This window comes from Papio anubis, chromosome 13 (assembly GCF_008728515.1).
Source record: "Papio anubis isolate 15944 chromosome 13, Panubis1.0, whole genome shotgun sequence".
NCBI classification, from domain to species: domain Eukaryota; kingdom Metazoa; phylum Chordata; class Mammalia; order Primates; family Cercopithecidae; genus Papio; species Papio anubis.
Genome location: NC_044988.1, coordinates 64,174,797 through 64,189,166, shown reverse-complemented (window position 1 = coordinate 64,189,166; position 14,370 = coordinate 64,174,797). Strand labels below are relative to the sequence as shown.

The following is a 14,370-nucleotide window of genomic DNA, read 5'->3' as shown; positions in this document are numbered from 1 at the left end:
ATGTCTTTCTAAATTTGAGAAATAAAACCATGCCACAGAAGATGAACACTTAAAATCGGCACTTCTGTATGTTTAATCATGGGGACATTCAAGTGCTCACTAGTATAAGAAAGTCATTATTTATCAACTTACAGTCTGTAGTCCAGTGGTTCTCTACAGGAACAGTACCACACCCCTCAAGGAGTTGGACTACGACTGGCATTTAGTACATGGGGGTTAGGGCTGCTAAATGTCTTGTAACGCATAGGACAGTCTCAAACAACAAACACTGTCTCTCAAAATGCCAAGAGTGCCCATGTTGAAAACCGGTGAAGCAGTGTCTTTCATGTTAGATTTGTAGAGGTTTATAAACACAAAGCAAAGCAAAACCAAACCAAACCAAAATAAAACAAAACCCCAAATCCCTCACATTTATAAAACAGGGCCAGTAAAAACTAAGTGATGAAAGGATCATTTAATAAATCTGACAGTTATATAACTGTATATCTTGAAACAAAATCCCAAAAGTTCTATACAGTTTGAACATCTATCTGTAAGAGTATGCCTAAATTGAGATAGACTTCATCTCACAATTGATATGACCTGCTTCAACACTGAAAACTCATTTGAAATAAATATTACTCTGGATTTATGTATTAAAAAAATTAATGGGCTGCCATTGAAGGTATTTTGGGAGACCTAGATGAGTACCTGGGGGTGCAGATGTGGGATCTGTAATGGACAAGAACAAGAACCCCTCACAGGAATCTAAGGGAGTCTGTGGGAGGCTGAAGGGAGAGGTAGAGGTATGGCAGGAAGAGGTTAAGAGAAAGCAGGGGGGTCGGGTGCTATGGCTCACACCTATAATCCCAGTACTTTGGAAGTCCAGGAGTTTGAGGCCAGCCTGGGCAAAATGTTGAAACCCCATCTATACTAAAAATACAAAAATTAGCTGGGCACGGTGGCATGTGCTTGTGGTCCCAACTACTAGGGAGGTTAAGGTGGAAGGATGGTTTGAGCCCAGGAGGCGGAGGTTGCAGTCAGCCAAGATCTCGCCACCACACTCTAGCCTCAGTAACACAGCCAAACCTTTTCTCAAAAAGAAAAAAGGAGAGAGAGAGAGAGAGAGAGAAAGCAGGGAGGAAATTCTTGATAATTATTAGGGATAGATGTGGAGGAACCAGAATCAGGTTTCCGGTGAATTCCAAAGACCAATGAGTAGGGAGTTCAGGTGACTTCCAGAAATAATGATAATGATAATAATAAAGTCATAATCGAAGAAACTGAACTAGGTCTGAACTGATGTACGACAAGCCTCAGTTTCCCAGACCAGGAAACTATTCCATACCTACTGTACCACCTCTTTTAAACTTGCAACTACTACCAAACTTATTGTGTTTATTGCCAAAGAGTTCATTTTCTTCACAAAGAACACCTTTTTTTTTTTTTTTTTTTTTCTTTTTTGAGACAGAGTCTCGCTCTGCCGCCCAGGCTGGAGTGCAGTGTTGTGATCTTGGCTTACTGTAACCTCTGCCTCCTGGGTTCAAGCGATTTCTTCTGCCTCAGCCTCTCTAGTAGCTGGGATTACAGGCACATGCCACTACACCCAGCTAATTTTTATATTTTCAGTAGAGATGGGTTTTCACCATATTGGCCAGGCTGGTCTCGAACTCCTGGCCTCAAGGGATCCACCCATCTCTGCCTCCCAAAGTGCTGGGGTTATAGGCGTGAGCCACAGCGCCTGGCCAAAGAACAATGATTAATGGTCACATTTATCACTATAAACCTCAGTGAGGATACACTGGGGGTGGTGGTGGGGAATAGTGAGGATATGTAAGAATAGACATACAGGAATAGGACAAGATGCCTATCTTCTGATTCTTCCAATTGGCTGGCTTTTTCACCAGTGTGGGAGGACATAAGATTATATGCCTGAGACCACCTGGAAAATCTTGAACTAAGCCCCAGTCAGAAAGGACAGAAGATAAAGTACAGACAGCAAATGTTTCTTATTATCCTTCAATATACTTCCCTGCTGAGCTAAAGAACTCTTTGTTCCTTACATGTGTTTTCCCATCTCTAACTGCGCTCACTATTCCCTTCACCTGTAAGCCCTTCCTCCAATCTCCATTTCCTCCATTCTCTGCTGTTCACATCTTACCCATCCTTCACGGCCTGGATCAGCTACCAGCTCCATGAAGCCACCTCTAAGTACCCCTGCAAAATATGATCCCTTCTCTCTGAACTCATGAATGACCTAAATACACCATGGGAAACAGTCTATCGGAATCTTGCTGTGCACATTGCTTCAGATGGCTAATTATATCTTTGGACTGCTTGTACAACCATTGACAAATATACTTACTTTCATTTCTGCTAATGCAACTGAAAAGAGCATTCTGTAAATTAAAGAAAAACAAATAAACAGAAATTAACAACCAGACAGAATTTGTAATTTAATTCCACTTTATGGTTACATGGAAATCATAATATTAAAACTATTTATTCTCTAAATCCAAGACTGAAAACACAGAATTTATGAAATGATAACCTGGTAAAAAGGGAAACCATCTTCCAACATATATCAGGATCAAGATGACTACTCGGAGCCATAAGCTGACCAGTTACAGCAAACCAAGTTTGTATAAAGCTGTGTGTGTGTGGGGTTGGAGGCGCTACAAAGTATTAATCTTAATTATTCCTTGCAGGATATAAAAAACTTTCCAGAAAATAATCTAATAAATGACATCTAGGGAAATATATATTTCATGTAACCACTGCATTTTAGATTTGAAAGGACTTTAGACATTATCTCTACTTGTTCTCAAACATGGCTGTACACCGGAATCATCTGCGTTTCCTAGACCTTACCCTAGACTACAGATTCAGAATCTAGGGGTGAGGCACAGAAATCCAAATTTTAAACAAGACTTCAAACATGGTTTTTTTATAGCCATCCTGGGACCAGAGTTTGGGAATCTATCATTTTGCAGATGAAGAAACTGTTTCCTCAGCAGGGAAAAGAGACCCGCCTCAGGTAACAGAAAAAGTGAAAAGCAGAGTTTGAGACTATAATTAGTGTCTCTAGAGTGCGTATTGTTCAGAAGACACACCCAGTATTAAAGTCAACGTAAAGAAAATAAAATCCAAAACAAGACAAAAATGAAAAACTTATACAAAGCCATTTGGATATTTAGGGCTTGTCAGCTATGATTAATATCAATCACAATGGGAGGATAATGACTTCCTAAAAGAAATAATATGGGCATAAATTACAGGCAGAATAAAATCAAGCACACCCTTATTGTTGAAACAAGATGATTTTGGCTTTTTTTTTTTTTGTATTTTGTATTTTTTAGTAGAGACGGGGTTTCACCGTGTTAGCCAGGATGGTCTCGATCTCCTGACCTCGTGATCCGTCCGTCTCGGCCTCCCGATTTTGGCTTTTAATTGCAGCCAGATTGCAAGCTGTCTAGGTGATAGGGATTTGTTAAAGGATCAGCTACTGGCATTTAAAACCTAGCTTCAAAGATCCCTCTATGTAGCTTTGTTAAGCTGTATTCATTCATTGTCTCTGCTAAATAATACTCCATTGTAGGAATATGCCACACTTGATTTAACAATTTAAGGCAAAACAAAATAAAACAGAAAACCCTGGGCCTCATAGATAAGGGTTCGTGAATTCACCCAATATGAATTCTTTCTGCTGGAGACTCCATCAAGCAATATAACAGGAGTGAAAAAGTAAATATTCTTAGAGTTCATTAACAATGATCTTGTTTATATCTCTCTTCATTCATGTTTCCTTGTTTTAGTGTGACTTTTCAGTTATCCATTATCAATAACTCTCTATTTAAATGGATTCACCAGACTCAGGAACACTTATAAAATGATCTAAATCAATATTAAAAAGTAGTCAGCTACCAGCCGGCCGAGGTGGCTCACACCTGTAATCCCAGCACTTTGGGAGGCCGAGGCGGGTGGGTCGCCTGAGGTTGGGAGTTTGAGACCAGCCTGACAAACATGCAGAAACCCTGTCTTTACTGAAAATACAAAATTATCTGGGTGTGGTGGTACATGCCTGTAATCCCAGCTACTCGGGCGGCTGAGGCAGGAGAATCGCTTGAACCCGGGAGGCGGAGGTTGCGGTGAGCCAAAATTGGGCCAATGCACTCCAGCCTGGGCAACAACAGCGAAACTCTGTCTCAAAAAAAAAATAAACAAAAATAAAAAAATAAAATAAAAATAAAAAAATTTAAAAAAAAATAAAAAATAAAAAATAAAATAAAAAAATTAAAAAAAGGTAGTCAGTCATCAACTTTCTAGCCCTCTTTGACTGGATGAATACCACTCTCATTGCTCTTTTCTTTCTAATAAGATGTTTGTTCCCTTTGGTTTGGCTTTTTTTGAGCTGGTACCTGAATAAATATGTTTGATATCTTGGCGGCTGTTTTGGGTTGCATGGCCTGATTTTCTAGTATTTGACATTTTTCTAGTTATTTTTAAAGTTTCCACAGAAGTGGTTTTCAACCAGGGGTGATTTTCCTTCCCATGGTACATTTGGCAGTGCCTGGAGACATTTTTGGTTGTCACAACTGAGGGGTGGGGAGTGCCAGGAGGCCAGGGACACTGCTAAGCATCCTACACTGCACAGGACAGTCTCCCTCCCCCAAAACATTATCCAGACCAAAATGCCAATGGTGCCAAGACTGATAAACTCTGCTCTAGAGACTTACACGTTTGTTCAACCTGGATGTTTAAAAAACTGACCTTACAAATAAATGTCACTCAGCCTATGGATCACTTAGCTTCAGGGAGAGATACTACTAAAGGAGGCAAATCCTGCGAAATGTCAGAAATCATCTAGTACAACTTCCTTATTTAACAGAAGCCAGAGACCAAGGCCTAGAAAGGGGAAATACTTACAGACAATAGCTTTTACTTACAAACAGGGGCTGGCAAACTATAGCACACAAGCCAAATCTTGCCTGCCACCTGTTTTTGGAAATAAAGTTTTTATTGGAACACAGACATGCCCATTCATTTACATACTTTTAAAATTGTAATTTTTAATTTACATACTTTTTTAAATAAAAAAATTTTTAAGACACAGGATTTTGCTATGTTGCCCAGGTTGACCTCCACCCTGCTGCCTCCCAAGTACCTGGGACTAAGGGTGCATGCCAAGCTCATTTACGTATTTTATATGGCTACCTCACACGTTAAGTACACTTCTATGGCAAAGTTGCATAGACAGAGAGTGAATGATCTCCAAGCCTAAAATATTTGCTATCTGGCCCTTTACAGAAAAAGTCTCCCAACACCTGAAGAGAAAGGAAAACAGCACAGTTGCTTCCCTTGATGTCACATCCAGAGTTCAGAGATGTTCTTCAAGCATCTCTTATTTCTCTTGATGTTCATTAATAGACCTTTCATGCCTAAGTTTACCTGAATTTGTTGAACTAAAAATCTTGTATATTTTCAGATGGCAGCATCATGTGAAAACTACCATTAACTACTAACATTTTAGTGTTAATACCATCTTGCCTCTTCACCTATTTTAAGGTTTAAAAGAATGTTCCTTCATTCCAGTTATCCAGCAATTGATGAATAAATTGTTACACCTATGATTTAATAGACTGATCGTATCTCCCTCTTTGCTGAATGACTCCTAAATTTACTATATGTAACTCTACCTTTTTACCGCTTTAACTACTGCTGATTAGTCTGACAGGGCTTAGGACATACACATAATGAGTTATAGGATTAACTTAATAGTTTCTTCATTTCTTAAGTCAGCCTGTCTTGAAGTCTTAGCTAGTCAATTTTTAAGTCTTTCAAAAGTCTGCCATCTGACTTTTGAAAGGTAACTTTCTGACTTTTGGAGGTAACTGAGGGTTCGTATTCACTACTATGGAGTCTCTTTTCACCTGCATACCAATGCCACACCCAATGTGCCCCCATATAACAGATCCCTCCCCTACTCATGTTACTCAAGAATAGGTCAAAACTATAGCGGTGTGGAGGTGAGGATCTACCATAACCTCAAAGACGCAAAGAACATGCCAGCATACTGGAGTTGACAGGGTCTCAAGAGAACTTCAAATCCAAAAGCTGTCACTATCTAGTCAGAGAGCCAGATATGCACAGCAAGCAAAGGGCAGAGCCAGAACTGGAACCCAGACTGCCCTGCCAGTGCTCTTCCATGACACTGCACCGAGAATAGTCTGGATTATTTTTCTCAATGCAGCCAATGCAAGGTTGAATGTTTGTTCACAGAGTAATCTATTTAACCAGTCCCCTATTTTTAAAGTCAGTACCTTAAATTGTAACCAAAAAAGGTCACCATTTTCTTGAGGTTAATATTATTTTCCTTAAAAATATTTTGATCCTAAAAAAAAAAACTTGTTCCTAAAATCTTTCCTGTGGTAGCTGCTCTCAATAACTAGTTCCCTGCCCTACTCTATTAAATTCCTGAATATTTGACAATTAGTACTCCCAAGCTGGTAGATGTCAGCTCCAATATATTACTACATGGGGGTGTGTCAGGATGGATTCAGGAAGAGGGAATTCCAGGTAGAACAAGCCCTTTGATCCAGTGTTGGGAGCATATGAACTGTGGGCAAACCTGGCAGAAAAACAGAGTAAATCAAAGTTGAGGGAGCCCTATGTGATCCTTCATGCCATACTGGTTTTCCTTTTGGTGGGGAAGAGCCTTTGGGTGCGCCTGGGTGGTAGACTCTGCTGGTCCAACCTCTAGCCCAGAAGTTCGCTTTGCAATTTATTTTCTGCCTCTTCAGTGACCCTTTTCTACTGATTTTAAAAATAGGAAACTGGTTAAATAGATTAATCTATGAACAAACATTCAACCTTGCTTTGGCTGCATTCAGAAGAGAGAATTCCAAATAGTCCATTACCATACAATGAGACAAGACTATTCTCACAATGCAGTGTCATGGAAGAGCACTGGTAGGGCAGTCTGGGTTCTAGCCTTGGCTCTGCCCTTTGGTGCTATGTACATTTGGCTGTCCAGTTGGATTTGGCTTTTGGATTTGAAAAAAATGGTTCATTCCTCCATTTGTCCACTTGTTTCAATCCTTTCTCTGTCCACTGCCCTTTTACTACTGGCTACTCCAGCTGTCTCTCATTTTCATCAATGATAAGGATGATGACAACAAAACACTCATCATATGAATCTTGTAAAAAAAATTGCAGATTTGAATTTTGGATGATTTAGTTACTTTTGGACAAAGACCAAACAGAGAACATTTTATTAACTGTTATGTTAATGTTTTATATGCCCAGTACTTTCTACTTAACTAGGTTACTAGTTAAAAGTAAAGGGGCTACTTTGTTTCTAAGGCCTCAATAAATAGAAATCTGTTTCCTTTTCACAGATGGGTTTAAATTTCTTCCAGTTTAAAGTTTTGCATTTCATACAAGAAATCCAGCTCATGAAATGCTAAGTAGGAGAGGTTAAATATAACTGATCTTTAAAAACATAAGTGTTTTTAAGCCTCTACAAGGTGTGTTTTCCTTGTGGATACCATGACTGGCAAAAAGTATAGGAGACTAGAATATGTAAAGGAGTTTAATGTCATGACTTGGATATATCACTAAACAAGTGATTCTTAAATTTCTTCAGCCTTCCAAATGATGTGTCATTTCAATAGATATGCAAATAACAATGAACACCCAAAACAGAAATGAGCTTTATAGGTCTAGACTGCTCAGAAAAATTTGCTCATTATCACCACAGGGCACCCAACCAGCTGGAAGCAAATTCACTGGCAAGTAACATCTGCAGAGAAACACAAGGTCTAGAAGAGAGCCTAGCACAGAGTATGTGCTTGTGGTGAACTAACTGCAGTAATGGCCCCAATTTTTCACGTTTCCTTTTATCTATTTCTTGTACACTAACTCTGGCCTTAGCCATGTGACTTCCCTTGCTTTGGCCTAGTGGAAACTAGCAAGCTTGAAGCAAGCAGTTGCCCGAACTACACTTGCATGTTTCCACTTTCTCTCTTGGACTCCTGCCACCACCACGGGAACATGCCTGAGCTAGTCTGCTAGAGGGAGGGGAAAACATGGAGATCTGAGCTGACTTAGCCAAGGGCATCCTAAAGCAGGCAGCCCCAGGCTGACCTGCCATCTGATTGCAGACGGATGAGTGCGCCCAGCTGGAATCAGCTAAGCCTGGCCAGAGCAGAACTGCCTAGTAAGCCCTTAGATTTGTGAGAAATAATAAATTGTTACTGTTTTAAGCCATGGAGTTTTGGGATGGCTTACTATACAACATTATTGGGATAATAGATAGTACTCAGAATGACAACATTCTCCACAGTACAGCAGAGAATGAGCACTTTCTCCACGCATTCCAAGAGTATAAAACATTCACACAGGGTTTCCACATAAAGCTGATATACTGTGTTACAAAGAACCTTGAATAATTCTGTTCTCCAGAGTGGGAAAAAGTCTATAAAAATTTTCTATCTGTAAAAGTAGTGACTGCAGCACTTTGTTACAGGCAACAGCTTTCTGCTCATCATTTAAGTCTTACCTGCTCTGCGAAGACTTCCCCATTTCCCTAGGCAGGGTTTTTTTTTCCCTCCAGGCTTCAATATATCTTGTACAGACTTCTAGCAATGTACTTGTCTCACTGTATTGTAATGGACTATTTGGATTTCTCTCTTCCCATGTACTAACTATCAGCTTCTTGCAGACTAAATCCTTTCATTTTTGTACCCTGAGAACAATGCCTGATACATATTAAATATATTGGTTCAGTGTGTATCAGTTCAATGAATGTTAAGTGAATGAATGACAGAGACAAAGATAATTATATGAACTCTGTCCCAGGAACTCAGGGGTTAGTATTAAAAAGAGACATGTAAATATAGTTATGCTATAGAGCGACAAATGCTATAATAAAGCATGCAAAGGGCTTAGAAGTAGTGATCGGTTTTGTGTGTGGAGAGAAGAATGGGCAGGAAAGGCTTTAAAGCGGTGTCATTTAAACCAGGATTTAAGGCAAAGGTTACTCTAGTTCAATAGAGGTAGTGATGTTCTGGGACCAGCTTTTTTTTTGTGGGGGGTAGTTGTGGAGAAAAATCTGTATTTGTAGTATTTGCTGATGTTCACGGTGCAAATACCTCCACCCACGGCTGATTTTAAGTTACAAGCTAGCTTGCAAAATCCCTGAATATTTAACAAGCAGTACTCCCTAGCAGGTAGGGAGCTGGTATTGCCAGCTCCAATATACTACACTTTTTGTTCCAAGATTCAGAAGAAGGAATTCCAGGTAGAACAAACAATTCGTACAACTACAACTATCAAATAAAACAACAGGGTCAATCTGGGAATCTATAAGCAGCATGCTGCTTAAGTGTAACAGAGAGAAGAATCAGGAGCTAGACTGAGAAAAGCTTGGGATACTGGGCTGAGGAGCATGCACTGTGTTCTACAGGGAAGCAACTGAAGGGTTTAAAGAAGGTAGTGACATGGATCAAATTTGGTCTTTAAAGAGATGAATCTAGAAGTGGATATAGTAGATAAGAGGAGAAATTAAGACACAGGAAAACTAGTTTGGCAGCTATTATAGGCATCCAGAAAAGTGGCAGAAAAACCTGAGCTAAGGCAATACCTGAGGATCTGGAAGGGAGACTGATTTAAGGTATATTTAGAAGGCAACTCTTTAGGCTTGAGAGACAGTAATTGGTAGGAGGTGATGAGAAAGAGGAAACAGTAGATAATACCTCTTAGGCATTTAAGTTGATGTGCTTGGAAGGATCGTATTGGTACAACCAAACAAGAAATGCAAGAAAAATCATAAGTTTTATTTTGGTATATGTGTGTATGTGTGTGTGTGTGTCTGTGTGTGTGTGTGTTGCTGCTTAGGGATGGAAGAGAGGGAAGTGAAGGCAGAAAAGGTGGAGGAAGTAATAATCAATTTGGTTGATTTGAAATCAATCAATTTTGGTTTGATTGTTGTTCCAAGGGAACATCAAAAGTACATGTATCCAATAGTGTTCAGGAGCTCAGAAAAACGAGTTAGCAATGAAAATTCTGAAGTTGTCAGCATATAGGAGCAATTAAATCTATAGGAGATGAGACTCCCATAGGGGAAAACCTTGGCCACTTAAGATGAGACCGGGTCACAATCTAATCTGATTTGATCAAATTTCCCTTTTGGAATGATCTCACTCAGGTGACTTCTGAAAAGAATGAACTGGAAAAGGAAATACACTAGCAGCAAGGAGACTAACTAGGAGTTACTCCCCTCCCCAAACTACAAAACAAATATGACAAACCAAAACAACATACAAAGTTTTATACTATCTTAAGCCAGTACTGCAGGACCTAATAGGTTTCGCTCTTTTTGGAGCTCATCAGCTGCAGGTAACGGCTTAAATCTACTCTGATACAGTATACCTGTATAGCATTTTACCATTTATAAAGCCTCTCATTCACAGTCTTCTATTTACTATATCCTGGCAATCTTTGAAGTTGCCTCAGCATAAACTAAAAGATGCTTTACTTTTAGGTCCTGAGGGCTTTGCTGGGGCAAAGTACCACACGATTCCTTTTGTTAAAATTCCTAAAAGCTGACTGGGCAAGGAACAAAACTGTCCATAGCCTAGGCTGTCGTCTGCCACAACCAGATGGTCTCCTCTATTCTTAGAACCACTGCAGCACAGATCCAATCATACTGAAGCTTAGAAGGCTTCTAGCTGTCCAGAGAATCCTGTTGGTCCTGACATCCCTGCTCCTCTTATCTCTAATTTGGGCTGTTTTTTCATCCCTTTTCCTTTATGCTTCTGGTAGTAAATCTAGAATCAAAGTTAATTTGAAAGAAAAAGAAACAAAATAAAATTAATAGATACACAGAAATCTTTAAGCAGAACATTTTACTGTGACATTTCCTGAGGAAACAGCATACAGTCTGGGTAGGCATACATAAATATACACCAAACACTGGCATCCAGGGGCAGAACAAAGTGTATAGTAAACTACCATTTGTGGTAAAGGAGGGTAGAGGATGACTATACATATATATATTTACTTTTATATGCAGAAAATATCTCTAGTAACTTTAGGAACTGGATGGCTGTGGGAAAGATAGTTCATTATATACCATTTTGAATTTTGAACAATGTGAACATTCCCAAAATAAAATTTAACACATACCTGCACCATTCTATACATTTAGCTGTGTACTGATAGGTGGGGCTAACAGAAGACAGAATCCTCAGAGTCTTAATTTTAGCATTCTCACAGAATCAGAGCCCCACGGCAGAACAATATTTTAGCTGTATTGGCAACTGTTTAGTTTAAAACTTAACTGCCTTAAGATTGAAAAAAAAGTTAGTCCTCACAAAAATACCCGCTACTAACTTTCCTTCATAGTTTCTCACCTTCCTTAATGAAATAACATCAAAAAAGTGTATTGAAGAAAGCTAGCAAAGAAAAGAGAGACAAGAAAATGACATTTCTGAAAATACAAAGAAAAGCCTAGAGAAGAATCTGAGAAAGAAGGAAGAAACAAGTAAAAAATATAAAAAGTATGATGGCATATTTGTAGCACTGTACTTCAGTGGCTCACACAGCAAATGGAAAGCATTTATATTTATGGCCATCATGTTAAGAGAATGGCAGGCAAGGTCTGCCATTAAAGGTATAAAATGGATTTACAAACCTCAAACTAAAATTTATCTCATCAGTTTATAGCCATTGCCAGTCTCTGGGAATTTATCAGCCTCATATTACCTTAATGAAGCTTATTCTGACATTCAAGGAAGAAAATAACCATCAACAACCAAAAAAATTTTTAAATCATAATTTTGGTAGCTAGAAGAAAATGTTCACAGCCAACATGTGAACGAAGACTATGCAAAAAGAATCTACACTGTATTTCACACCCCCTGAAAAACACGAATTCGTTTTTACTTTAGTTCTAATCAGCCAGTGTGCACAAGTATGGCTATTCCTATGGTTTACAGCCAGCATCTGTTCTGACTACTGGTGCCTATGTAACTACAGTTGCTGAATACTTTGAATATCATCTCTGGTTCTATCTTCACAACACATTCACGAACTCCATGTGGCCTAACCAATACTTTTAGGTGGGTTAAAGGACAAAGCCTGTGAAAATGCAGAGAACATAGAACTGAGCATGTCCACAAGACTTGAACATGCCCATAAAGGAGTTATCAAGCTAATGGTTGATTTGGGTAGCTCCTACAGGCCAGGGTTTGGTGACCTCACAATCAAAACAAATGTGATTCTCAAAAGAAGTACTCTTAAGTAGCGAACGATGTATTATTTCTTAGGTATTCATCAGAATAAGAGAGCTATGGAGTTGGAAGAGAGATCATCAAATCTCCTATCTGTTGCAAAATATGATGAATCCAGGTAAGTCTTTACTTGAACATTTCCAGTGAGAGGAAGTTCTCTGTTTCTGGAATATCTCATTCCATTTTGATCAATTTCAGATCAGTATCTGGCTCCTTCTTTTCTAGTTCCCTAAAGAAACTCAGCTCTCTACTTTTTTCAAAAGAATAGATTATTTTAGATTCTATTAGATTCTAAAAGATTCTATTCTCTTTCAAAACCCAGCTTTCTATTCTTTTTATACTTTCTCTTCTATGGAGCTCTCACTCACTCCAAGGTTCAAGGGTTACTTCAAGGTTGACTGTGGGCATGATAATTCTCCTCATCTTTAGTCTGGATTCCTAATCACCTCTGAGATATGGGTCTTTACATTAAAAGACCCTAACACACCATATGCTTCAATTTCTTCAAATTCCTTTCACAACATAAATGCTACTGCTGCTATGTTTTCTTTCTTTAAAATCCAGTGATACATTACTATTGTTTTAAAAATCTGTGTCCTAATTTACCCACTTTCTATTTTCACATTCTCTTTTGCATCTCAAATAATTTTCTGTCTGAAGTAGATATTTCAGAACTTCCTCTACAGAGAACTTCTAGAAAGGGTCCACTAATGGCAATTCTAGAATAGAATTGAAATAGCTTAATTTTGCCTCTTTCTTGAAATATATTTTTGCTGGATATAGAATGCTAGATTGATAGTTACTTTCTTTCGGAACCATTTAGGAATCATTCTACTGTCTTCTGGCTTCCTCTGTTGCTACTGGGCAATCAGTCGCTGGTCTTCTTTGAAGACAATGCCTTTTTTTCTGACTACTTTTAAAATCTTTGGCTATGATGTCTGTCTATAATATGTGGATTTTTTTCCCTTTTGATTCTGCTGGGTATTTGTAGGGCTTCTTTAAACCCTGCTCCTGCCCATCCTATTTATTTTTCTCCTAGTACTCCAATTAGAGAGGATTTTCTCACTCTATCCTTCCTGTGTCCTAAACTATTTTTCAGCCTCATGTCCCTCTTTCTTTTCCATATAATTTCTTTAGCTCTATCTTCCAATTTACTAACTTTCTTTGCTGTACCTAAACTATTACAACACCCATCCATTGTGTTTGTATTTCAATTATACTGTTCTGGAAATTCTCTTTGATTCTTTTTCAAGTATGCTTGCTCTTCTTCTTCTTTTTTTTTTTTTTGCAACCTCCACCTCCCAGGTTCAAGTGATTCTCCTGCTTCAGCCTCCCGAGTACCTGGAATTACAGGTGTGCACCACCACACCTGGCTAATTTTTGCATTTTTAGTAGAGACAGGGTTTCATTATGTTAGCCAAGCTGGTCTCAAACGCCTAACGTGAGGTGATCCACCCGCCTTAGCCTCCCAAAGTGCTGGGATTACACGTGTGAGCTACCGTACCCTGCCTGCTCTTCATATTTGTAAACCTATTTTATTTCTTAAACATATTATTTTAGTCTGCATCTGATAATTTCTATATCTGAAGTATCTTTAGGTCTGATTCTGTTCACCATTGTTCCTGTTGGCTTTTATTTGACGAATCATGTTTTCTGGTGAGTTCTGTGACTTTTTTATTGTGAACTGCTTGTTTTCCTTAGGACTTTATCTGTGGAAATCCCAAGAGGTCTGAAATACAAGATCATTTCCTCCAGAGAGAATCTGTGTTACCTTTTCTCAAGCATCTAAGGGCCACTACCATTTCAGAACCACTTGAAATAAAATTCTCAGCTTGAGGTTTTATAAACACTCACTTGATATAAATTTGGGCTGCAAACTCATGTGAAGGCCAGCTTAGAGTTATGAATTTTCAATGGAGGTAAGATTAATGTTGGAGAGAAACAGTTTTCCTTGCAGACCCCCCTGGAAAGGGAGATGAGCATATTTCCTGGTCACCCTAATACTAAGTGTATAGTCCCTTTGGAATCCCAAATTTATTGGTGGGAAGGGGAGGGGATTTCAATCAGATTTTCCACCTTCAATCAGAACCCAGGATTT

At 38.8% G+C, this 14,370-nt stretch overlaps 1 protein-coding gene across 9 annotated transcripts in view; it reads right to left on the bottom strand.

Annotated features, from left to right (window-relative positions):
* RECK (reversion inducing cysteine rich protein with kazal motifs) overlaps positions 1-14,370 on the bottom strand; it is an 89,008-nt gene that overhangs the window by 42,196 nt on the left and 32,442 nt on the right. For all 9 annotated transcript variants that reach the window (XM_009188511.4, XM_021927381.2, XM_021927382.2 and 6 more), the window contains one exon: positions 2,345-2,378. In XM_009188511.4, coding sequence (XP_009186775.2) covers positions 2,345-2,378 — 34 coding nt within the window. The remainder of the gene's footprint in view (positions 1-2,344; positions 2,379-14,370) is intronic.